This window comes from Corvus moneduloides, chromosome 27 (assembly GCF_009650955.1).
Source record: "Corvus moneduloides isolate bCorMon1 chromosome 27, bCorMon1.pri, whole genome shotgun sequence".
Classification (NCBI taxonomy): Eukaryota; Metazoa; Chordata; class Aves; order Passeriformes; family Corvidae; genus Corvus; species Corvus moneduloides.
The window spans coordinates 3,646,689-3,671,545 of NC_045502.1; the positions used below are offsets into that span (position 1 = coordinate 3,646,689).

Sequence of the window (24,857 nt, forward strand, 5' to 3'; positions counted from 1 at the left end):
ATGGCCAGGGAAAAGTCAGGCTCTGCAGGATAAGGGGGAACAGCCTTAAGCTGAAAAATGGGAAATTCAGATGGATTTGGGGAAAAAATTCCTCCCTGTGAGGGTGGTGAGGGCTGGGATGGAATTCCCAGAGAAGCTGTGGCTGCCCCTGGATCCCTGGAAGTGCCCAAAGCCAGGCTGGGATAATCTGGGATAGCGGAAGGTGTTGGGATTGGAAGTGGATGGGATTTAAGATCCTCCCAACCCAAACCATCCTGGAATTCTCCAGCACAACTTTGGATCAGATGGGATATTGGGAAGTGATCCCTGGCTGGGCTGGAATTCCCAGAGAATTCCACATCCCTGGAAGTGTCCAAGGAACAACCCAGCACACTGGAACCCTGCCCATGGATATTTACAGTCTCTTCCAACCCAAACATTCCATGACTTTCCTAGGAACCACGGCAGAACCCAATCCCACGTGGGAACAGGCAACCCCGAGGACGGGAATGTTTCTCCCTGTCCCCTGGGGCTGCCAACTCCTTCCCTGTTTCCCCGGTTTTTCCCTGCCCACCCTGAGCTTCCAGCAGCTCCCAGGGTATCCAGGGTGTGTCCATGGATGCCTCCAGGGCAGCTGCAGGCCCTGGCATCGCTCACCGTATGTCGTGATCATCTTGCTGGTCTCCCGGAAAAGCAGGATCCCGTTGGGAGAGGACACATCGAACTGCAGCCGTTGGGATCTATGGGAAAACAGGGCATGGTCAGAGCCACCAGACTGATCCAGGGGCTGGGAGAGCTGGGAATGTTCACCTGGAGAAGGGAAGGATCCAGGGACACCTCCGAGCCCCTGGCAGGGCCTAAAGGGGCTCTGTAGATACAAAAATGCTGCTAGCGAGGATTTTCTTGCTATTTTCTAAGTCCGTGAGAGACTTTTCTCTCTCACAGGAGAGGTAGCAGGGAATGTAAACACCCAAGCCACCTGCAACCTTGGAAAGTCTTGTTTATGGTAGAGTAGAAAAATATTTTGACAATGGATTTTTTAGGATTTTAGCCAATCACCCCAAGGGGGGCTGATCCTTAGTTCAAATAGATTATGAAGAAAAAAGCCTATAAAAGAGTTTGTAAAATAATTAAATCAATCAATCTTGCTGCACAATTCCTGCCTGCTGGATCTTCTCCTCCTCCTCCTCCCTACGGCTGCGGGACACGGTGATGCACCCTGGGGCCCAGGCCTGTGGTTAACGGGGCTCCAGGAGAGCTGGAGAGGGACTGGGGACAAGGGCTGGAGGGACAGGACCCAGGGAATGGCTTCAAAGTGACAGAAGAACGGCTTAGATGGGATATTGGGAAGGAATTCCTGGCTGGGATGGAATTCCCAGAGCAGCTGTGGCTGCCCCTGGATCCCTGGAAGTGCCCAAGGCCGGGTTGGATTAACCCGGGACAGTGGGAGGTGTCCCTGTCCCTGCCATGGGATGGCATTTAAGCTCTTTCCAACCCAAACCATCCCAGGATTCAGTGAATTCCAAACTGCAGCTCCAACACCCCTGGGAATAAAACGGGAGCGAGCATTCCAGGAGCTGCTGCTCCTGGGACTCCCTGATCCCAGGGCTGCTCCCAGAGTTCCCCACAGCGCCCTGGGCTGGTGGAGAATCCTGTTGGACACAGGCACAGGGGACAGGAGCTGTGCTGGCACACCAGGAGGGGCCTGCATCCCTGGGATCTCGGGAATATTCCGGCTTTGGGGCTGGAAATGCTGCCCTGGCAGAGCCACACCAACATCCTGGGAGCAGCCCAGGCTCGCCGACAGCTCCAAGAATTCCAAGCCGGGCATTTTTTCCCCTCCAGTGGCTCCAGCTCCCAAGTGAAAGGCAGAGAGCAGCCCTGGGCACCTCTGGAATAAATCCCTGGATGATTTCCAGCCAGGATTGCATCCCAAAGATGCAGCCTGCCAGGATGGATTCCCAACAGCTGGAATCTCAACCTCGTGTCCCTTCCCACCGGAGCCAGAGCATCCTCCTGACAACATTCCAAATTATCCCACACAGATCCCTCCCTGCTGGAAGAACAAAGGCTCATCCTAAGGGATACAGGGCACCCCCAATTCCCTCTGGATTGATCCCAAGGCATACAGGCACCTCTCTGCCTTCTGGATTGATCCAGAAGGATACCCCAAGTGATACAAGCACCCTAATTCCAGAGGGATACAGGCACCCCAATTCCCTCTGGACTGATCCCAAGGGATACAGGCACCCTAATTCCAGAGGGATATGGGCACCCCCAGTTCCCTCTGGATTGATCCCAAGAGATACAGGCACCCCAATTCCCTCTGGATTGATCCCAAGGGATACAGGACACCCCCAATTCCCTCTGGATTGATCCCAAGGGATACAGGGCACCCCCAATTCCCTCTGGATTGATCCCAAGGGATACAGGACACCCCCAATTCCCTCTGGATTGATCCCAAGGGATACAGGCACCCTAATTCCAGAGGGATATGGGCACCCCAATTCCCTCTGGATTGATCCCAAGGGATACAGGACACCCCCAATTCCCTCTGGATTGATCCCAAGGGATACAGGGCACCCCCAATTCCCTCTGGATTGATCCCAAGGGATACAGGACACCCCCAATTCCCTCTGGATTGATCCCAAGGGATACAGGCACCCCAGTTCCAGAGGGATATGGGCACCCCAATTCCCTCTGGATTGACCCCAAGGGATACAGGACACCCCCAATTCCCTCTGGATTGATCCCAAGGGATACAGGGCACCCCCAATCCCCTCTGGGCTGGAAGGGAAGCTCCCTTCATTCCAGCTCCAAATCCAAGCAGCTTCCAGGGAAAACAAGGTTCCTTTGGGAATAAGAAGATTTTAAGAATGAAATGAAGAGTTTCCTGCCACTTGGAAATGGAAGCATCCAGGGCTGATGGATTGCAGCTCTGAATCCCAAATGTGGGATTGGCTTCCCTGTAAAACATTCCCAGTTTTCCCCTCCTTGTTCCCCTTTTAGAGCAGCAAAAGATGGGAAGAAAGAAAACAAAACCAGGCAGCAACAGCCACACGAGGCAACAACCACACACCCACAGAGGGGCAGAATCAGCTTTAAATCCCTTCCAAGCTGAACAATTCCACGAAATCCCAGATTTTTGGGGATGTTCCTACCTGTTATGGACCAGCTCAGCCATGAGTTTGAGGACAGGGGTGGTGCAGGCTGGGTCGTGGTACCAGAGCTCGATGGCTCGCTGCAGGATGGGCATGTAGGAGGGGTAACTGCCAGGGAAAGCTAAGGAATTCCCAGCTTTTCAAGGCCAAAAATTCCCTGGAAAAGGAATTTTCTGTGAGCACTGCAAAGCAGGTTCATCAATAGGCTCGGGTAAGGACGCTGGGATCTGCTCTCCTTGAATCGTTGTTGTTTTATCCCAGACCAAAGAAAGGGTAATAAAAATCAGGATGAAATCCTTGAAGGCTCAAAGACAAAAATCCCAATTTTTTAAGGCCAACCAGAAGTCAGAAAGGTTTTTTTTGGAAGGAGAGGGAAACCCCGAGGATCTGCCAGTGCCTGACCTTCAGCAGGCACGGAGCAGTTGGAATGGCTGCGTGTTCTCAGCAAAAGGACGCGGATTCCTCGGGAAAAGGACACGGATTCCTCGGGAAAAGGACGCGGATTCCTCGGGAAAAGGACGCGGATCCCAGCGCTCCAGGGAGCGAGAGGAAACGCTCTGGGAGCTGCTGGGATGTATCCGTGCAAAGCTCTGCCATGCATCCATGAAAAGCTTTGTGTTTTCCAGGTCAGGCGTGGAAAAACCCCAGCAATTCCTGGGGGAGCAGCTTTTTGGGATAACTCGGGAGCAGAGCGAGGCCGAGCTGCTGCAGGGCTCGGGAAAAGGACTCCGAGTCATCTGGAAACAAAGGGGAAGGCCCGGCCAGAGAATTCCCAGGGCAAAGGGGATGGTTGGAGGCATCCCCTGAGGGATGGGAGGTTGAGGGCTTTGGGAATGTTTGGGAATGTCTGGGAATGTCTGGGAATGCAAGGATACATCCACTCGAAGAGCATCATGAAGCTGGTCTTGGCGTTGAAGGCGAAGGCGATGCCCCGCAGGTCCCGCACCAGCCCCACCAGGGTTCTCTGGGGGCACGAAAGGGTTAAAGCATCAGCGAGGGAGAGGGAAAGGGAATAAAACAGAAAAAAATAGAATGGAATGGAACAGAATACAATAGAATAGAATAGAATAAAATTAAATAGAATAGAATAAAATAGAGTAAAATAGAACAGAACAAAATAGAATAGAATAGAATAGGATGGAATAGAACAGAATAAAATGAAATAGAATAGAAAAAAATAGAATAGAATAAAATAGAACAGAACAAAATAGAATAAAAGAGAATAGAATAGAATAGAATGGAATAGAATGGAATAAAATAGAATGGAATGGAATAGAATAAAATAAAATAAAATAAAATAGAATAGAGTAGAAAAAAATAGAATGGAATAGAATAGAATACAGTAGAAGAGAATAAAATGAAATAGAATAGAATAAAATAGAAGAGAACAAAATAGAATAAAAGAGAATAGAATAAAAGAGAATAGAATAGAGTAGAATAGAATAGAATGGAATGGAATAGAATAGAATAAAATAAAATAAAATAGAGTAAAATAGAATAGAATAGAAAAAAATAGAAAAAATAGAATAAAATAAAAGAATAGGATACAATAGAATAAAATGAAATAGAATAGAACAAAATAGAATAAAAGAGAACAGAATAGAGTGGAATGGAATAGAATAGAATAGAACGGAATAGAATACAATAGAGTAGAATAAAATAGAATGGAATGGAATAGAATAAAATGAAATAAAATAAAATAAAATAGAGTAGAAAAAACCAGAACGGAATAGAATAGAATACAATAGAATAGCATAAAATGAAATAGAATAGAATAAAATAGAACAGAACAAAATAGAATAAAAGAGAATAGAATAGAATAGAATAGAATGGAATAGAATGGAATGGAACAAAATAAAATAAAATAAAATAAAATAGAGTAAAATAGAATAGAATAGAATAGAAAAAAATAGAAAAAATAGAATAAAATACAATAAAATAAAATAAAAGAATAGAATACAATAGAATAAAATGAAATAGAACAGAACAAAATAGAACAAAAGAGAATAGAATAGAGTGGAATGGAATGGAATGGAATGGAATGGAATAAAATAAAATAAAATAGAGTAAAATAGAATAGAAAAAATAGAAAAAATTAGAAAAAAAATAGAAAAAACAGAATAAAATAGAATAGAACAGAATAGAAAAATAGAAAAAATAGAATAAAATAAAATAAAATAAAATAGAGTAAAATAGAAGAGAAAAAAATAGAAAAAATTAGAAAAAAATAGAAAAAACAGAATAAAATAGAATAGGACAGAATAGAATAGAAAAACAGAAAAAATAGAATAAAATAAAATAGAATAAAATAAAAGAATAGAATAGAATAGAATAGAATAAAATAGAATAAAATAGAACACAATAGAATACAATAGAATAAAATAGAATAAAATAGAATAAAATAGAATAAAATAGAATAAAATAGAATAAAATAGAATAGCATAAAATATAGTAAAATAGAATAGAATAGAGTAGAATAAATAGAATGGAATGGAATAAAATAAAATAGAATAGAATAGAATAGAGTAAAATAGAATAGAATAAAATACAATAAAAGAGTAGAATAGAATAGAGTAGAATAAAACAGAATAGAATAAAATAAAATAGAATAGAATAGAATAGAACACAAGAGAATAGAATACAATAGAATGGAATAAAATAGAATAGAATAAAATAGAATAAAATGTAATAAATACAAAAATATTATAAAATATAATAAATGAAATAAAAAATATCATAAAATACAAGAAAATGTATTAAAGATAATTCAAATAAAATATAAGAAAATATACAAAAGAGAATAAAATAGAATAAATACAAAAATAAAATAAAATAAAATATACAAAATAGAATAAAATAGAATTAAAGAAAAGAGAATAAAATAAAATGTAAGGAATACAAAAATATAATCAATAAAATGTAATATCATAAAGTACAAGAAAATAGATTAAAGCATAATTAAAATAAAATATTAGAAAAGATACAAAATAGAACAAAATAGAATAAAATAGAATAAATACAAAAATAAAATAAAATAAATAAAATATAATAAAATACACAAAATAGATTAAAATAGAATAAAATGGAATAAAATAGAACAGAATAGAATAAAATAAAAAAAAAGTAATCAAATAAAACAGAACAAAATAGAATAGGATGGAAAATATATAAATAGAATAAAACAAAATCAGTATAAAAATAGAATAAAATATAATCAATAAAATAGAATGGAGTAAAAGATAAAAATAGAATAAAAGATAAGAAAATAGATGAAAACATAATAAAAGAAAATATGAAAAATAGATTCAAATAGAATAGAATAAAATAGAATTTCATCAAATGTCATAAAATAAACCAAAATAAAATCTAATAAAATAAACTCTAATATAAGAAAAGAAGTAAAATAAAATACCATAAAATGTAATAAAATAAAATAGAACAAACTACCATAAACTACCCTAAAATAAAACAAAACAAAATAAAAATAAATAAAAAGATAATAAAAGAAATAAAATAAAAATAGCATCAAATGTAATAAAAGAATAAAATACAATAAAATAGAATAAAATAAAATTAAGTCGAATGAAATAAATACGAATTTAATAAAATAGAATAAAATAGAATAGAATAGAATAAAATAGGAGAAAACAAATAAAATAGAATAAAATAAATAAAATAAATAAAATAAAGTACAATACAATACAATAAAATAGAATAAAATAGAATAAATAAAATGGAATAGAATAGAATAAAATAAATAGAATAAAATAAAATAAATAAATAAAATAAAATAAATAAAATAAATAAATAAAGTATAATACAATACAATGAAATAAAATAAAACAAAATAAAAAAATAAAATAAAATAAATAAAATACAATAGAATACAATAAAATAATAAAAATAAAATACCATAAAAAAAAATACAATAAAAGAAAAAAAAATAAATAAAATACAATAAAATAGAAATAAATAAATAAAATAAAATAAAAACAAATAAATAAAATACAATAAAATACAATAAAATACAAAAAAATACAAATAATAAAACCAAATCCAATAAACTAAAAATAACAAAAATAAACTACAATAAAATAAAACCAAATCCATCAAATACAATCCAATAAAAATCCAATCAAATCCCATCAAACACCAAAAAAATCGGGATTTGTTCCCCCCGTGCTCCCCCTGGGCCCCCGCCCAGCCCCGGGAAGGCCCCGAGGGCACCGGGGGGGCACCGGGGGGGCACCGGGGGGGCAGGGCAGGGGCAGGGGCAGAGCAGGGGCAGGGCAGGGGCAGGGGCAGGGCAGGGGCAGGGCAGGGGCAGGGCAGGGCAGGGGCAGGGCAGGGGCAGGGCAGGGCAGGGGCAGGGGCAGGGGCAGGGGCAGGGGCAGGGGCAGGGCAGGGGCAGGGCAGGGGCGGGGCAGGGGCGGGGCAGGGGCAGGGGCAGGGCAGGGGCAGGGGCAGGGGCAGGGGCAGGGCAGGGGCAGGGCAGGGGCAGGGGCAGGGGCAGGGGCAGGGCAGGGGCAGGGGCAGGGGCAGGGGCAGGGGCAGGGGCGGGGCAGGGGCGGGGCAGGGGCAGGGCAGGGGCAGAGCAGGGGGCAGGGCAGGGGCGGGGCAGGGGCGGGGCAGGGGCAGGGCAGGGGCAGAGCAGGGGCAGAGCAGGGCAGGGGCAGGGGCGGGGCAGGGGCAGGGCAGGGGCAGAGCAGGGCAGGGGCAGAGCAGGGCAGGGGCAGAGCAGGGGCAGAGCAGGGCAGGGGCAGGGGCAGAGCAGGGGCAGGGCAGGGGCAGGGGCGGGGCAGGGGCAGGGCAGGGGCAGAGCAGGGCAGGGGCAGGGCAGGGGCAGGGGCGGGGCAGGGGCAGGGCAGGGGCAGAGCAGGGCAGGGGCAGGGGCAGGGCAGGGGCAGGGCAGGGGCAGAGCAGGGGCAGAGCAGGGGCAGGGCAGGGGCAGGGCAGGGGCAGTGAGGGGGCAGTGAGGGGGCAGCGAGGGGGCAGCAAGGGGGCAATGAGGGGGCAGCGAGGGGGCAATGAGGGGGCAGCGGGGCCGGGCCGGGGGCAATGAGGGGGCAATGAGGGGGCAGCGGGGCCGGGCCGGGGGCAATGAGGGGGCAATGAGGGGGCAATGAGGGGGCAGCGGGGCCGGGCCGGGGGCAGCAAGGGGGCAATGAGGGGGCAATGAGGGGGCAATGAGGGGGCAATGAGGGGGCAATGAGGGGGCAGCGGGGCCGGGGCCGGGGGCAGCGAGGGGGCAATGAGGGGGCAGTGAGGGGGCAATGAGGGGGCAATGAGGGGGCAATGAGGGGGCAGCGGGGCCGGGCCGGGGGCAGCGGGGCCCGGCCGGGCTCACCTTGGCCTCCTGCTCGTTGAAGGAGTTGGTGCTGAACATCTGCGCCACCGTCTCGAAGGCTGCGGTGAGCGGCAGCATGAACTGCTCGTACTGATCCTCGTCCTCACCTGCGGGCACAGCGGGCACGGCGTGGGCATGGGGTGGGAATGGGGTGGGAATGGGGTGGGAATGGGCATGGGAATGGGAATGGGCATGGGAATGGGCATGGGAATGGGGCATGGGAATGGGGTTGGAATGGGGTGGGAATGGGCATGGGAATGGGAATGGGCATGGGAATGGGGCATGGGAATGGGGCATGGGAATGGGAATGGGGCATGGGAATGGGCATGGGAATGGGAATGGGCATGGGAATGGGTATGGGAATGGGTATGGGAATGGGGCATGGGAATGGGGCATGGGAATGGGAATGGGAATGGGCATGGGAATGGGGCATGGGCATGGGAATGGGGCATGGGAATGGGGCATGGGAATAGGGCATGGGAATGGGCATGGGAATGGGGCATGGGAATGGGAATGGGAATGGGGCATGGGAATGGGAATGGGGCATGGGAATGGGCATGGGAATGGGAATGGGCATGGGAATGGGTATGGGAATGGGTATGGGAATGGGGCATGGGAATGGGGCATGGGAATGGGAATGGGAATGGGCATGGGAATGGGGCATGGGCATGGGAATGGGGCATGGGAATGGGGCATGGGAATAGGGCATGGGAATGGGCATGGGAATGGGGCATGGGAATGGGAATGGGAATGGGGTGGGAATGGGCATGGGAATGGGCATGGGAATGGGAATGGGAATGGGGTGGGAATGGGCATGGGAATGGGGCATGGGAATGGGGCATGGGAATGGGAATGGGCATGGGAATGGGCATGGGAATGGGCATGGGGCATGGGCATGGGAATGGGCATGGGAATGGGGCATGGGAATGGGGCATGGGAATGGGAATGGGGTGGGAATGGGCATGCGAATGGGAATGGGGCATGGGAATGGGGCATGGGAATGGGGCATGGGAATGGGGCATGGGAATGGGAATGGGGCATGGGAATGGGCATGGGAATGGGCATGGGAATGGGCATGGGGCATGGGAATGGGCATGGGAATGGGGCATGGGAATGGGAATGGGGTGGGAATGGGGCATGGGAATGGGCATGGGAATGGGCATGGGAATGGGCATGGGGCATGGGAATGGGCATGGGAATGGGCATGGGAATGGGCATGGGGCATGGGCATGGGAATGGGCATGGGAATGGGAATGGGGCATGGGCATGGGAATGGGAATGGGCATGGGAATGGGAATGGGGCATGGGCATGGGAATGGGGCATGGGAATGGGAATGGGAATGGGGCATGGGCATGGGAATGGGGCATGGGAATGGGCATGGGAATGGGCATGGGAATGGGGCATGGGAATGGGGCATGGGAATGGGCATGGCCCTGTTCCTGCAGGAAATGCCCCTTCTCCTGGGAATGGCCCCTTATCCTGGGAAATGCCCCTTTTCCTGTGGATTGATCCCAAACTTGGTGGGATGGGAAAATTGATCCCAAGTTTTGGAATGGGAAAATTGATTCCCAGTTTTGGAATGGGAAAATTGATCCCAAAGTTGGTGGGATGGAAAATTGATCCTCAAATTTTAGGATGGGAAAATTGATTCCCAATTTTGGTGGGATGGGAAAATTGATCCCCAAGTCTTGGAATGGGAAAACTGATTCCCAGTTTTGGGATGGGAAAATTGATTCCAAACTTGATGGGATGGAAAATTGATCCCAAATCTTGGGATGGAAAACTTGATCCTCAATTTCACCGGGATGTTCTCAGCATCAACCCCAATTCCCAAACCCTTTTCCTTCTCCCATTTGCGTTTTCCCATCCCAAATCCCTTCCTGGTGATGCTACAGCTCCCTAAACATCAGGATCCAGCTCCAAAACGCTGGAATTGTGCTGGAATTCCCAGGAAAATACCTAAATCCACCATGAGCAGCCGTCCCAGGGCCGTGTAGAACGTGGTCCGACACCTCATGTCCGTCAGGTTGGATTGATTGTTGATTCCCAGGAAGGAAAAGTGCTCGCTCTGGAAAAGGAAAAACGGGATGGGTTGAGGAGGGAAAAGCCTCCCCCCACCACTCCAGGCTGGATGCAGGAAAAATTCCCTCATGGAAAAGGTGGTGAAGGGTTGGTACGGGGTGGCCTGGGCAGCAGGGAGTTGTTTTCCCTGGAAACGTTGGGAAAACGTGTGGATGTGGCACTTGGGGACACAGGGAATGGTGGTTGATCCTAAAGGGCTTTTCCAAGCTGGAAAATTTCGGGAAGCACCACCCTGAGCTGGCTCCTGGGGATGCCAAGTGGGTCCAGGGTTCTGGAATGGGCACCTGCAGCATTCCCGGAGCCACCAGAGGGCAACAGGAGCTGCAAATCCCGCTGGTCTCCCTCCCTCTGGAATTCCCGGCTGTGCCTCTGGAGCAGAGCAGGAATGTGCTCCTTTAGGGAATCCCTCAGGCTCATTCCCAGCTCTTCTCCAGGGAAAAATGGAATCCCAGACTGAACCCAGACTGTGAGAATGCCTGGAAATATCCCCTCATTCCAGGGATGCATCCCTCATTCCAGCAGGGAATGCAAACCCTCTGGAAGTGCTGCTGGGAGCCCGAGGGCTCCAGTGCTGGGAACGTCCCGGAATGGAAATCCTGGAATGGTTTGGGTGGGAAGGGATCTGCAATCCCATCCTTCCACCAGCCCAGGCTGCTCCAAGCCCCATCCAGCCTGGCCTGGGAAATTTCCAGGGATGAATCTGGATTTAGTGGAGAGCAGATCCCACACGGATCCTTTGGGAATGGGAAGCGCCAACAAATCCCAGCCCCTCCAAACCCAGGAGTTTTAACCAAAAACCCCAAAATTTTAACAAAAATCCCATTTTCCAGAGGCTCCTCCAGCACCACGGAAGCACAGGGAGCCGGATCCACTTCCAAAGGGTGTGGAATTCTCCCAGCTGGAGATGCTGGAATTCCAAAGGGTATCCAGGTGTGGAATTCTCCCAGCTGGAAGGGTTGGGAATGAGGCAGAGAGGGAATGGGAAGCGCCACCAAATCCCAGCCCCTCCAAACCCAGGAGTTTTAACCAAAAACCCCCAAACTTTCACAAAAATCCCATTTTCCAGAGGCTCCTCCAGCACCATGGAAGCACAGGGAGCCGGATCCACTTCCAAAGGGTATCCAGGTGTGGAATTCTCGCAGCTGGAAGGGCTGGGAATGGGGCAGGGAGGGAAGGGGAGCGCTCACCGTGTGATTGTTCAGCATGAACTGCACGGCGCTGAGCTTCACCAGCTTCCTCACGCTGCTGTAGGTGCAGGGAGGTCAAGGAAGAAACCCTGGAATTCCTGGAAAAACACTTCCAGAGGCAGGCTGGAGGAAAGGGATTGTGCCTGGATTGCTCGAGAAATTTGGGATTCTCTTTGGTTTTTTCGAGGATAACCCAAGCTGGCCTTGGGGAGACCCCCAGTGAGCACCGGGGGAAAAACTGGGGTAGAACTTCTGGAATTTCTGGAAAAACTCGGGGTCTGGAACTTCTGGGACTTCTGGAAAACCAGGAGAGAGACTGGGATCTGCTCAATTCCAAAGGAATTCTGATCCACAATTAAAAAACCCCCACTCCAGCCACCCACTGGAATTCCTGGAAAAACACTTCCAGGGCCAGGCTGGAAGAAGGGGATTGTGCCTGGATGACTCAATAAATTGGGAATTCCCTTCTGGTTTTTCCAAGGATAACCCAAATTGTGCAAATCTCGGCTTGGGGAGACGCCCAGTGAAAAAGGGTCTGGAATTTTGGAATTTTTGGAACTTCTGGACTATTGTGGAAGTTTTGGACTTTCTGGAACGTCAGGAAAACCAGGAGAGAGACCGGGATCTGCTCAATTCCAAAGGAATTCGGATCCACAATTAAAACATCCCCACTCCAGCCACCCACCGGATGAGGCCTGGAGCCTCATCCCGCCCTCCTCATTCCCAAAAACTCCGGGGAAAAGCAGGAATGTGCAGGAACTTCCGCCTCCCTCGGCCCTGCTCCCAAGGGATCCCGAGGATCCAGGAGCTCTTCCCAAAGGATATCCAATGGAGAGGTCATTGAGCAGCTGCAGCGTCTTGGAGGTGATGGGCTCGCAGCGGCCCCAGTACTTCAGGTTGGTGATGCTGCGGGAGAGCAAAGAGGGACGGTCAGCGGGATGGGCCGGGATTCTGCCGGGAATTGTGGCGGATTTTGCCGGGATTCTGCCGGGAATTGTGGAGGATTTTGCCGGGATTCTGCCGGGATTTGTGGAGGATTTTGCCGGGATTCTGCCGGGAATTGTGGCGGATTTTGCCGGGATTCTGCCGGGAATTGTGGAGGATTTTGCCGGGATTCTGCCGGGATTTGTGGAGGATTTTGCCGGGATTCTGCCGGGAATTGTGGCGGATTTTGCCGGGATTCTGCCGGGAATTGTGGAGGATTTTGCCGGGATTCTGCCGGGATTTGTGGCGGATTTTGCCGGGATTCTGCCGGGAATTGTGGCGGATTTTGCCGGGATTCTGCCGGGAATTGTGGCGGATTTTGCCGGGATTCTGCCAAGATTTGTGGCGGATTTTGCCGGGATTCTGCCGGGAATTGTGGCGGATTTTGCCGGGATTCTGCCGGGAATTGTGGCGGATTTTGCCGGGATTCTGCCGGGATTTGTGGCGGATTTTGCCGGGATTCTCCCGGGAATTGTGGCGGATTTTGCCGGGATTCTGCCGGGAATTGTGGCGGATTTTGCCAGGATTCTCCCGGGAATTGTGGCGGATTTTGCCGGGATTCTCCCGGGAATTGTGGCGGATTTTGCCGGGATTCTGCCGGGAATTGTGGAGGATTTTGCCAGGATTCTCCCGGGAATTGTGGTGGATTTTGCCAGGATTCTGCCGGGAATTGTGGTGGATTTTGCCGGGATTCTCCCGGGAATTGTGGCGGATTTTGCCGGGATTCTCCCGGGATTTGTGGAGGATTTTGCCGGGATTCTGCCGGGAATTGTGGTGGATTTTGCCGGGATTCTGCCGGGAATTGTGGAGGATTTTGCCGGGATTCTCCCGGGATTTGTGGAGGATTTTGCCGGGATTCTGCCGGGAATTGTGGCAGATTTTGCCGGGATTCTCCCGGGAATTGTGGAGGATTTTGCCGGGATTCTCCCGGGAATTGTGGAGGATTTTGCCGGGATTCTACCGGGAATTGTGGAGGATTTTGCCGGGATTCTGCCGGGATTTGTGGAGGATTTTGCCGGGATTCTGCTGGGAATTGTGGAGGATTTTGCCGGGATTCTGCCGGGATTTGTGGAGGATTTTGCCGGGATTCTCCCGGGATTTGTGGAGGATTTTGCCGGGATTCTGCCGGGAATTGTGGCAGATTTTGCCGGGATTCTGCCGGGAATTGTGGCAGATTTTGCCGGGATTCTCCCGGGAATTGTGGAGGATTTTGCCGGGATTCTGCCGGGATTTGTGGAGGATTCTGCCGGGGTTTGTGGTGGATTTTGCCGCTTTTCCATCTCCCGCCAGCACCAGGGCAGAGAATCCCTGAGCTCCCATCGGGCTGGCTGGAAAATGATCCTTTGGATAACCTCGGATGCCAAGGTGCCCCTGGAATTGTGTGGGATTGCCTTTGGAATTGTGTGGGATTGCCCCTGGAATTCCATGGGATTGCCCCTGGAATTGTGGAATGCTGCTGGGCTGGGAAAAGCGGGATGAGCAGAGCTCCAGGGGAGGAACGGCAGCGAGGGCGGAGAAGGGCTGGGGAGCTTTGGGATGCGCCGGGCACCGGGCTGGGCCCAGAGGCTGCAAGGAATGGATCAAAAATGGATCAAAAATGGATCAAAAATGGATCAAAAATGGAAAAAAAAATGGATAAAAATGGATAAAAAAATGGATTAAAAAATGGATGAAAAATGGATTAAGAAATGGATTTAAAAATGGATCAAATGGAAAAAAAAATGGATTAAAAATGGATAAAAAAATGGATCAAATGCATAAAAGAATGGATAAAAGAATGGATTAAAAAATGGATAAAAAATGGATCAAATGGATAAAAAAGAGGATAAAAAATGGATAAAAATGGATAAAAAAAAGGATAAAAAATGGATTAAAAAATGGATCTAAAATGGATCAAATGGGTAAAAAAATGGATGAAATGGATTAAAAAAAGGATAAAAAATGGATAAAAAAATCGATAAAAAATGGATAAAAATGGATAAAAAAAGGATAAAAAGTGGATAAAAATGGATTAAAAATGGATCAAAAAATGGATAAAAATGGATAAAAAAATGGATTAAAAAATGGATCAAAAAATGGATCAAAAAATGGATAAAAATGGATAAAAAAATGGATTAAAAAATGGATGAAAAATGGATTAAGAAATGGATTTAAAAATGGATCAAATGGAAAAAAAAATGGATTAAAAATGGATAAAAAAATGGATCAAATGCATAAAAGAATGGATAAAAGAATGGATTAAAAAATGGATAAAAAATGGATCAAATGGATAAAAAAGAGGATAAAAAATGGATAAAAATGGATAAAAAAAAGGATAAAAAATGGATTAAAAAATGGATCTAAAATGGATCAAATGGGTAAAAAAATGGATGAAATGGATTAAAAAAAGGATAAAAAATGGATAAAAAAATCGATAAAAAATGGATAAAAATGGATAAAAAAAGGATAAAAAGTGGATAAAAATGGATTAAAAATGGATCAAAAAATGGATAAAAAATGGATTAAAAAAAGGATAAAAAAAACGGATAAAAGATGGATTAAAAAATGGATCAAAAGGATAAAAAAATGGACAAAAATGGGTAAAAAAAAGGATAAAAGATGGATTAAACAATGGATCAAAAAAATGGATCAAATGGATCAAAAAATGGATTAAAAATGGATAAAAAAAGGATAAAAAAAGGATAAAAATGGATAAAAATGGATAAAAAAAGGATAAAAAGTGGATGGATCAAATGGATCAATAAATGGATAAAAAATGGATTAAAAAAAGGATAAAAAAATGGATAAAAGATGGATTAAAAAAGGGATCAAAAAATGGATTAAAAATGGACAAAAAAATGGATAAAAATGGATTAAAAAATGGATCAAATGGATCAAAAAATGGATCAAAAAATGGATTAAAAATGGATAAAAAATGGATCAAATGGATAAAAAATGGATTAAAAATGGATCAAATGGATAAAAGAATAGATAAAAGAATGGATTAAAAAAATGGATAAAAAATGGATTAAAAATGGATCAAAAATGGATCAAAAAATGGATCAAAAAATGGATTAAAAATGGATAAAAAAAAGGATAAAAAAATGGATAAAAGATGGATTAAACAATGGATCAAAAACTGGATAAAAAATGGATAAAAAAATGGATTAAATTAATAAAAAAATTGATCAAATGGATAAAAAAATGGATAAAAAATGGATCAAATGCATAAAAAAATGGATGAAATGGATTACAAAAAGGATAAAAAAATGGATAAAAGAATGGATAAAAAATGGATTAAAAAATGGATAAAAAATGGATTAAAAAATGGATCAAAAAATGGATTAAAAATGGATCAAAAAATGGATTAAAAATGGATAAAAAAATGGAAAAAAATGGATTAAAAAAGGATTAAAAATGGATCAATTGGATAAAAGAATAGATAAAAGAATGGATTAAAAAATGGATCAAAAATGGATAAAAAATGGATTAAAAATGGATTAAAAAATGGATACAAAATGGATCAAAAACTGGATGAAAAGGATCCAACTGCAGCTCGGAGCCGTCGGGTGCCGCGTTTGCAGCGCTCCGGCTCCGAACTCCAAGGAAAAGCCTGGAAGCAGCTCTGGGCCCCTTCCCGCAGCGCCAGAGCTGCCGGGGACCGGGAACGTGGGCTGGGAACGGCGCTCCCGGCGTTCGGATCACCGGGAAAGGATCCCAACAACCCCCGGCACGGGGCTGCTGGGGGCGAGTCCGGGCGGCAGAACTCCAACCTCAGCTCCGGGAGCGCCCGAACCCGGAGCAAACCTGGCCTGGCCTGGAGCAGGCAGAATTCCAGGGTTTGGGCAGGAATTGCAGGGGTTTGGGTGGAAATTCCAAGGGTTTGGGCAGGAATTGCAGGGGTTTGGGTGGAAATTCCAGGGGTTTGGGCAGGAATTGCAGGGGTTTGGGCAGGAATTGCAGGGGTTCGGGCGGAAATTCCAGGGGTTTGGGCAGGAATTGCAGGGGTTTGGGCAGGAATTCCAGCGGTTTGGGCGGAAATTCCAGGGGTTTGGGTGGAAATTCCAAGGGTTTTGAGCAGAAATTCCAGGGGTTTGGGCTGAAATTCCAAGGGTTTTGGGCTGAAATTCCAGGGGTTTGGGCAGGAATTCCAAGGGTTTGGGCAGGAATTCCAGGGGTTTGGGCTGAAATTCCAGGGGTTTGGGCAGGAATTCCAAGGGTTTGGGCGGAAATTCCAGGGGTTTGGGTGGAAATTCCAGGGTTTTGGGCTGAAATTCCAAGGGGTTTGGGCTGAAATTCCAAGGGTTTTGGGCTGAAATTCCAAGGGTTTGGGCAGAAATTCCAGGGGTTTTGGGCTGAAATTCCAAGGGTTTTGGGCTGAAATTCCAAGGGTTTGGGCAGAAATTCCAAGGGTTTGGGCTGAAATTCCAAGGGTTTTGAGCAGAAATTCCAGGGGTTTGGGCTGAAATTCCAGGGGTTTTGGGCTGAAATTCCAGATTTTTGGGCTGAAATTCCAGGGGTTTGGGCTGAAATTCCAGGGGTTTGGGCTGAAATTCCAAGGGTTTGGGCAGAAATTCCAAGGGTTTGGGCAGAAATTCCAGGGGTTTTGGGCTGAAATTCCAAGGGTTTTGAGCAGAAATTCCAGGGGTTTTGGGCAGAAATTCCAAGGGTTTGGGCAGAAATTCCAGGGGTTTTGGGCTGAAATTCCAAGGGTTTTGGGCTGAAATTCCAAGGGTTTTGAGCAGAAATTCCAGGGGTTTGGGCTGAAATTCCAAGGGTTTGGGCTGAAATTCCAGGGGTTTTGGGCTGAAATTCCAAGGGTTTTGGGCTGAAATTCCAAGGGTTTTGAGCAGAAATTCCAGGGGTTTGGGCTGAAATTCCAAGGGTTTGGGCAGAAATTCCAGGGTTTGGGCTGAAATTCCAGGTTTTCAGGCTAGGACCAATCCCTCCGAGTGCCGTTTTTCCCGGTGCTGGCTCCAGGAAATCCCAGGAATTGTGGTTTTTCCACTTACATCTTCCCGATGAACACGCTCAGCACCATGGTCTCGTCGTTGAGCCCCAGCACCTCGGAGAGCCTCCGGTACAGCTGCCCAAAAACAAACAAAAAAAAACCATGGAAAAAAGGCTTAAAAATTGCCAGGAAAACCAGGAATGATCCCAAAAAATCTGTTTGTGCTGTGCAGGAGAAAGGGATGCTTTGGGATTTTGTTGTTGTTGTTTGGGGTGATTCCGTTGATCCTAATGCTGATTTTTGCTCTTTTTTTTTTGGTCATAGCAGCAGCACTCTGAACTAAAGGAGGACTGGTGTTTTCCCTGGAAAATTCCCAGGAAAATGGGACAGAACTGTGCTCCTCCACCTCCAAACACAGCCAGGGATTTGAGGGGATTTCTTTGGAATTCTCGGCACTTCCCAAATCCCTGTGAAGAGATTTGACCCCACTTTGATTTCTCCTCCAGGAATGAAGAGAAGCCAAGGCTGGAGCAATATTCCCACTGGTTTTTCCATTGGAAAAAGGTTATTTTCCATCCCAAAAGAGGCACCAGCACAGCTCCAAATGCCTTGGGATGAAGGGAATTGGGATTTATTCCCATTTTAAAGCTCAGGGGGCTCCTGGGTGTTTGAGGTGACCACAGGAATAAGAAAACCAAGGAAAAATTGAATCCAAGTCTCCAATCCTTGGCTCTTCCCGAGATTCCCAACCCAGCTGAGCGTTTGCAAAGTCAAAACTTGGGAATAAACGCAGGAATCACAGAAAATGGGATTTATTTTTGGCTAAACCAAGGAGAAATCCGTGAATTCCGCTGGTTTTCCTTGGAAAAGAGTGGGATCCCTGGAATTCCCGTTACCTTGGAAGACTTCTGCACCTGGTCCCCGATGTAAATCTTGCGGAATTGCTCGAAGAAGCTCAGCATGGCCAATTCCAGCTTCTCATTCCCGGCCTGCGCCAGCCGGGAATCCGTCAGGTTCATCAGCTGCAGCACCCTGGGAAGGTGGGAAAAGAGGGAAAAGTGGGAAAAAAGCGGGAAAGAAGTGGGAAAAAGTGGGAAAAAAGTGGGAAAGAAGCGGGAAAGAAGCGGGAAAGAAGCGGGAAAAAAGCGGGGAAAAAGCGGGAAAAAAGCGGGAAAAAGGTAGGAAAAAGTGGGAAAGAAGTGGGGAAAAATATGGGAAAAAAGCAGGAAAAAAGCGGGGAAAAAAGTGGGAAAGAAGTGGGAAAAAAGCGGGGAAAAAAGTGGGAAAAAAAGTGGGGAAAGAAGCGGGAAAGAAGTGGGAAAAAAGCGGGGAAAAAAGCGGGAAGGAAGCGGGGAAAAAAGCGGGAAAAAAGTGGAAAAAAAGTGGGAAAGAAGTGGGGGAAAAGCGGGAAAAAAGCGGGAAAAAAGCGGGAAAAAGGTAGGAAAAAGTGGGAAAGAAGTGGGGAAAAATGTGGGAAAAAAGCGGGGAAAAAAGGGGGGAAAAAAGCGGGAAAAAAGCGGGAAAAAGCGGGAAAAAAGTGGGAAAAAAAGCGGGGAAAAGTGGGGAAAAAAGCGGGAAAGAAGTGGGAAAAAGTGAGAAAAAAGTGGGAAAAAAGTGGGAAAGAAGCGGGAAAGAAGTGGGGAAAAAAGCGGGGAAAAAGCGGGAAAAAAGCGGGAAAAAGGTAGGAAAAAGTGGGAAAGAAGTGGGGAAAAATATGGGAAAAAAGCAGGAAAAAAGCGGGGAAAAAAGTGGGAAAGAAGTGGGAAAAAAGCGGGGAAAAAAGTGGGAAAAAAAGTGGGGAAAGAAGCGGGAAAGAAGTGGGAAAAAAGCGGGGAAAAAAGCGGGAAGGAAGCGGGGAAAAAAGCGGGAAAAAAGTGGAAAAAAAGTGGGAAAGAAGTGGGGGAAAAGCGGGAAAAAAGCGGGAAAAAAGCGGGAAAAAGGTAGGAAAAAGTGGGAAAGAAGTGGGGAAAAATGTGGGAAAAAAGCGGGGAAAAAAGGGGGGAAAAAAGTGGGAAAAAAGCGGGAAAAAGCGGGAAAAAAGTGGGAAAAAAAGCGGGGAAAAGTGGGGAAAAAAGCGGGAAAGAAGTGGGAAAAAGTGAGAAAAAAGTGGGAAAAAAGTGGGAAAAAAGCGGGAAAGAAGCGGGGAAAAAGTGGGAAAAAAAGTGGGAAAAAGTGGGGAAAAAAGCGGGAAAGAAGTGGGAAAAAGTGAGAAAAAAGTGGGAAAAAAGTGGGAAAGAAGCGGGAAAGAAGTGGGGAAAAAAGCGGGGAAAAAGCAGGGGAAAAAGCGGGAAAAAGGTAGGAAAAAGTGGGAAAAAAGTGGGGAAAAATGTGGGAAAAAAGCGGGAAAAAAGCGGGAAAAAAAGCGGGGAAAAAAGCGGGAAAGAAGTGGGAAAAAAGCGGGGAAAAAAGCGGGATAAAAAGCGGGGGAAAAAGCGGGATAAAAAGCGGGAAAAAGCGGGGAAAAAAGCGGGAAAGAAGTGGGAAAAAGTGAGAAAAAAGTGGGAAAAAAGTGGGAAAGAAGCGGGAAAGAAGTGGGGAAAAAAGCGGGGAAAAAAGTGGGAAAAAAAGTGGGAAAAGGTAGGAAAAAAGCGGGAAAAAAGTGGGAAAAAAAGTGGGAAAAGGTAGGAAAAAAGCGGGAAAGAAGCGGGAAAGCAGAGGGAAAGCAGAGGGAAAGCAGAGGGAAAGAACAGGGAAAGCAGAGGGAAAGCAGAGGGAAAGCACAGGGAAAGAACAGGGAAAGAACAGGGAAAGGAGAGGGAAAGAACAGGGGAAGAACAGGGAAAGAACAGGGGAAGCACAGGGGAAGAACAGGGGAAGCACAGGGGAAGAACAGGGGAAGCACAGGGGAAGAACAGGGGAAGAACAGGGAAAGAACAGGGAAAGAACAGGGAAAGAACAGGGAAAGAACAGGGAAAGAACAGGGGAAGAACAGGGGAAGCACAGGGGAAGAACAGGGGAAGCAGAGGGAGGGGAAGCAGAGGGAAAGAACAGGGAAGGGAAGCAGAGGGAGGGGAAGCAGAGGGAAGGGAAGCAGAGGGAGGGGAAGCAGAGGGAAGGGAAGCACAGGGAGGGGAAGCAAACGCCCGCTGGGGACGGGCACTGAGCACGGAGGGATTGCCCGGCTGCTCCCAGGGGGGTGGGGGATTGGTTTTTCCTCAATTTCTGCGGGAATTTGGGCTCAATTCGATCGATTTGGTACCAAGCAGCGAGCAGAAGGCTCCTCCTGGCTGTGAAGCTGTTTAAGGCTCCTCCAGGCCTTCCAGCAGCGCTGCAGGGCTTGGATTTGCTCCGGAATTGAATTCCAGGTGCTTTGGAATCTCCCAAATTCCTCTCAGGTGCCTCCCTCCCCCATAAAAATCTGGGTTTAGAGCCTTTCCCACGGCGTTTTGGGTTTGTGGGAGCTGCAAAATCCCACCTGGGATGGGGGTGAAGGGATTTTGGGATAAATCCAATCGGATATTCCCCAACAATTCCGAAAGATATTCCTTTGGGAAGTGCCACCAGGCATAAAAGGGGAGAGAAAATCAAATTGAAATCAACTTTTATGGATATTTATCATAAACGGTGGCTCTAAAACAGCTGGAGTTTAGTTGGGATCCCAGAATTTTCCCCCTCAGGAATTCTTTTTCCACCAGCTCAGCTTCCTCACCTCCTTTTCTCCGCCCGGATTCCAAGAGAAAACTTTCAGTGGGAGCAAAGCTTTGAGCTCCAAGTTCCCACATCCATTAATTAAAGCTTCCACTGGGTCTCAATCCCAAAAAATCCAATTAATGACATCACCGAATTTGAATTTTCCAAGCCCAATATTCCCAAGTATTTATGGACAAAAGCCACTTTTTTGGGTTATTAAGTGGGAAAAAGCCTTTTCCCCTCATCCCAGCAAAGAACCACCAAGCATTTAGTGATCAATGAGTGAATAATCAACCAACAATTAGCCAATAATTGCTTTTTCCATGCATTTAGTGATCAATGAGTGATAATCAATCAATAATTAGCCAATAATTGCTTTTTCCATGCTTTTAGTGATCAATGAGTGATAATCAATGAATAATTAGCCAATAATTGCTTTTTCCATGCTTTTAGTGATCAATGAGTGAATAACCAATCAACAATTGGCCAATAATTGCTTTTTCCATGCTTTTAGTGATCAATGAGTGAATAACCAATCAACAATTGGCCAATAATTGCTTTTTCCACGCATTTAGTGATCAATGAGTGAATAATCAATCAACAGTTAGCCAATAATTGCCTTTTCCACGCATTTAGTGATCAATGAGTGAATACTCAATCAATAATTAGCCAGTAATTGCCTTTTCCAGGCTCTTTGCCCCTCATTCTTTGTCAGAACCCAAATTCCCAGGGGATTTCAATCCCAAAAATCCACTGAACGACACGACAACATTGGAATTTTCCAATTACGGACAAAACCCAGGTGGGGTTACGAAGCGGGGAAAAGACTTTTCCCATATCCCAGTAAAAAACACCACGTAATTCACGAATAATTAGGGAATAATTAGGCAGTAATTAAGGAAGAATTCCCTTCGCCACACTCTCTCCCCCCTCCCTCTCTACCACAACCCAAACTCCCTTCGGGAATCGACCCCAGCACTTCCCACCCAGCGCCCGCCCCCTTCCAGCCGCGTTTCCCACTGGAATATCCCAGCTGGGAAAAGGGCAAGAACGCTTTCCCGGCTTTCCCAGGAGCAGATTTTTCCGGAATATCCCGGAGTGGAGCATCCCTACCGACAGACCAGCTCTCCGTCCATGGCGTCCTGCTCATCCGTGCTGGCGAAGGACACGCGGCCGCCGATGACGGCGCCGATGATGTACACGAGCCACGTCAGGCGGCCTGCGGGCGGGGGCACGCTCAGGGCTGGCCACCCTCCTCTGGCAGTGGGCGGCCCAGCCCCAAAGAAATCTGTTTTCTCCCCAAAGAAATCCATTTTCCCCAAAGAAATTCACTTTCCGCCCAAATAAATCCATTTCCCCCAATAGAAATCCATTTCCCCCAATAGAAATCCACTTTCCCCAAATAAATCCATTTCCCTCAAAATAAATCCATTTTCCCCAAAAATTCCACTTTCCCCCCAAAGAAATCCATTTTCCCCCCAAAGAAATCCATTTTCCCCCCAAAGAAATCCATTTTCCCTAAAAGAAATCCACCTTCCCACGAAAGAAATCCATTTTCCCCCAAATAAATCCATTTTCCCCAAGAGAAATCCATTTTCCCTAAAAAATTCCACTTTTCCCCAAATAAATCCACTTCCCCCAAATAAATCCATTTCCCTCAAAATAAATCCATTTTCCCCAAAAATTCCACTTTCCCCCCAAAGAAATCCATTTTCCGGCCAAATAAATCCATTCTCCCTAAAAGAAATCCACCTTCCCACGAAATAAATCCATTTTCCCCAAGAGAAATCCATTTTTCCCCCAAAATAAACCCATTTTCACCAAAAATTCCACTTTCCCCCCAAATAAATCCATTTTCCCCCGAAATAAATCCATTTCCCCCCCAAATAAATTAACTTCCCCCAAATAAATCCATTTCCCCCAAAATAAATCCATTTTCACCAAAAATTCCACTTTCCCCCAAAGAAATCCATTTTCCCCCCAAAATAAATCCATTTCCCCCAATAGAAATCCACTTTCCCCAAAATAAATCCATTTTCCCCAATAGAAATCCATTTTCCCCCCAAAGAAATCCATTTTCCCCAAAAAATTCCACTTTTCCCCAAAATAAATCCATTTTCCCTAAAAGAAATCCACTTCCCCCAAATAAATCCATTTTCCCCCAAAATAAACCCATTTTCACCAAAAATTCCACTTTCCCCCCAAAGAAATCCATTTTCCCCCCAAAGAAATCCATTTTCCCTAAAAGAAATCCACCTTCCCACGAAAGAAATCCATTTTCCCCCAAATAAATCCATTTTCCCCCCAAAGAAATCCATTTTCCCTAAAAAATTCCACTTTTCCCCAAATAAATCCACTTCCCCCAAATAAATCCATTTCCCCCAAAATAAATCCATTTTCCCCAAAAATTCCATTTTCCCCCCAAAGAAATCCATTTTCCGGCCAAATAAATCCATTCTCCCTAAAAGAAATCCACCTTCCCACGAAATAAATCCATTTTCCCCCAAAGAAATCCATTTTCCCCCAAAATAAACCCATTTTCACCAAAAATTCCACTTTCCCCCCAAATAAATCCATTTTCCCCGAAATAAATCCATTTCCCCCCCAAATAAATTAACTTCCCCCAAATAAATCCATTTCCCCCAAAATAAATCCATTTTCACCAAAAATTCCACTTTCCCCCAAATAAATCCATTTTCCCCCCAAATAAATCCATTTTCCCCCCAAATAAATCCATTTTCCCCAAAATAAATCCATTTTCCCTAAAAGAAATCCACTTCCCCCAAATAAATCCATTTTCCCCAAAAATTCCACTTTCCCCAAATAAATCCATTTTCCCCCAAAATAAATCCATTTTCCCCTCAAAGAAATCCATTTTCCCCCAAAAATTCCACTTTTCCCCCAAAGAAATCCATTTTCCCTAAAAGAAATCCACCTTCCCACGAAATAAATCCATTTCCCCCTCAAATAAATCCATTTTCCCCCAAAAATTCCACTTTCCCCCAAAATAAATCCATTTTCCCCTCAAATAAATCCACTTCCCCCAAATAAATCAATTTCCCCCAAAATAAATCCACTTCCCCCAAATAAATCCATTTCCCCCAAAAGAAATCCATTTTCCCCAATAGAAATCCATTTTCCCCCCAAATAAATCCATTTTTCCCCAAAAATTCCACTTTCCCCCAAAATAAATCCATTTTCCCGCAAAATAAACCCATTTTTCCCCAAAAATTCCACTTTCCCCCAAAATAAATCCATTTTCCCCTCAAATAAATCCACTTCCCCCAAATAAATCCATTTCCCCCAAAATAAATCCATTTTCCCCCAAAATTCCACTTTTTCCCCAAAGAAATCCATTTTCCCCCCAAATAAATCCACTTCCCCCAAATAAATCCATTTTCTCCAAATAAATCCATTTTCCCCAATAGAAATCCACTTTCCCCCCAAATAAATCCATTTTCCCTAAAAGAAATCCATTTTCCCCCCAAATAAATCCATTTTCCCCTCAAATAAATCCACTTCCCCCAAATAAATCCATTTCCCCCAAAATAAATCC

The 24,857-nt window shown here is 45.2% G+C and overlaps 1 protein-coding gene across 2 annotated transcripts in view; it reads right to left on the reverse strand.

The window, feature by feature from the left end:
• XPO7 (exportin 7) overlaps positions 1 to 24,857 on the reverse strand; it is a 63,582-nt gene that overhangs the window by 11,107 nt on the left and 27,618 nt on the right. For both annotated transcript variants that reach the window (XM_032092003.1, XM_032092002.1), the window contains exons 13-22: positions 22,415 to 22,520; positions 18,568 to 18,703; positions 17,733 to 17,806; positions 12,583 to 12,663; positions 11,758 to 11,821; positions 10,448 to 10,556; positions 8,488 to 8,594; positions 4,016 to 4,104; positions 3,141 to 3,248; positions 637 to 719 (exon numbers count right to left, since the gene is read on the reverse strand). In XM_032092003.1, coding sequence (XP_031947894.1) covers positions 637 to 719; positions 3,141 to 3,248; positions 4,016 to 4,104; positions 8,488 to 8,594; positions 10,448 to 10,556; positions 11,758 to 11,821; positions 12,583 to 12,663; positions 17,733 to 17,806; positions 18,568 to 18,703; positions 22,415 to 22,520 — 957 coding nt within the window. The remainder of the gene's footprint in view (positions 1 to 636; positions 720 to 3,140; positions 3,249 to 4,015; positions 4,105 to 8,487; positions 8,595 to 10,447; positions 10,557 to 11,757; positions 11,822 to 12,582; positions 12,664 to 17,732; positions 17,807 to 18,567; positions 18,704 to 22,414; positions 22,521 to 24,857) is intronic.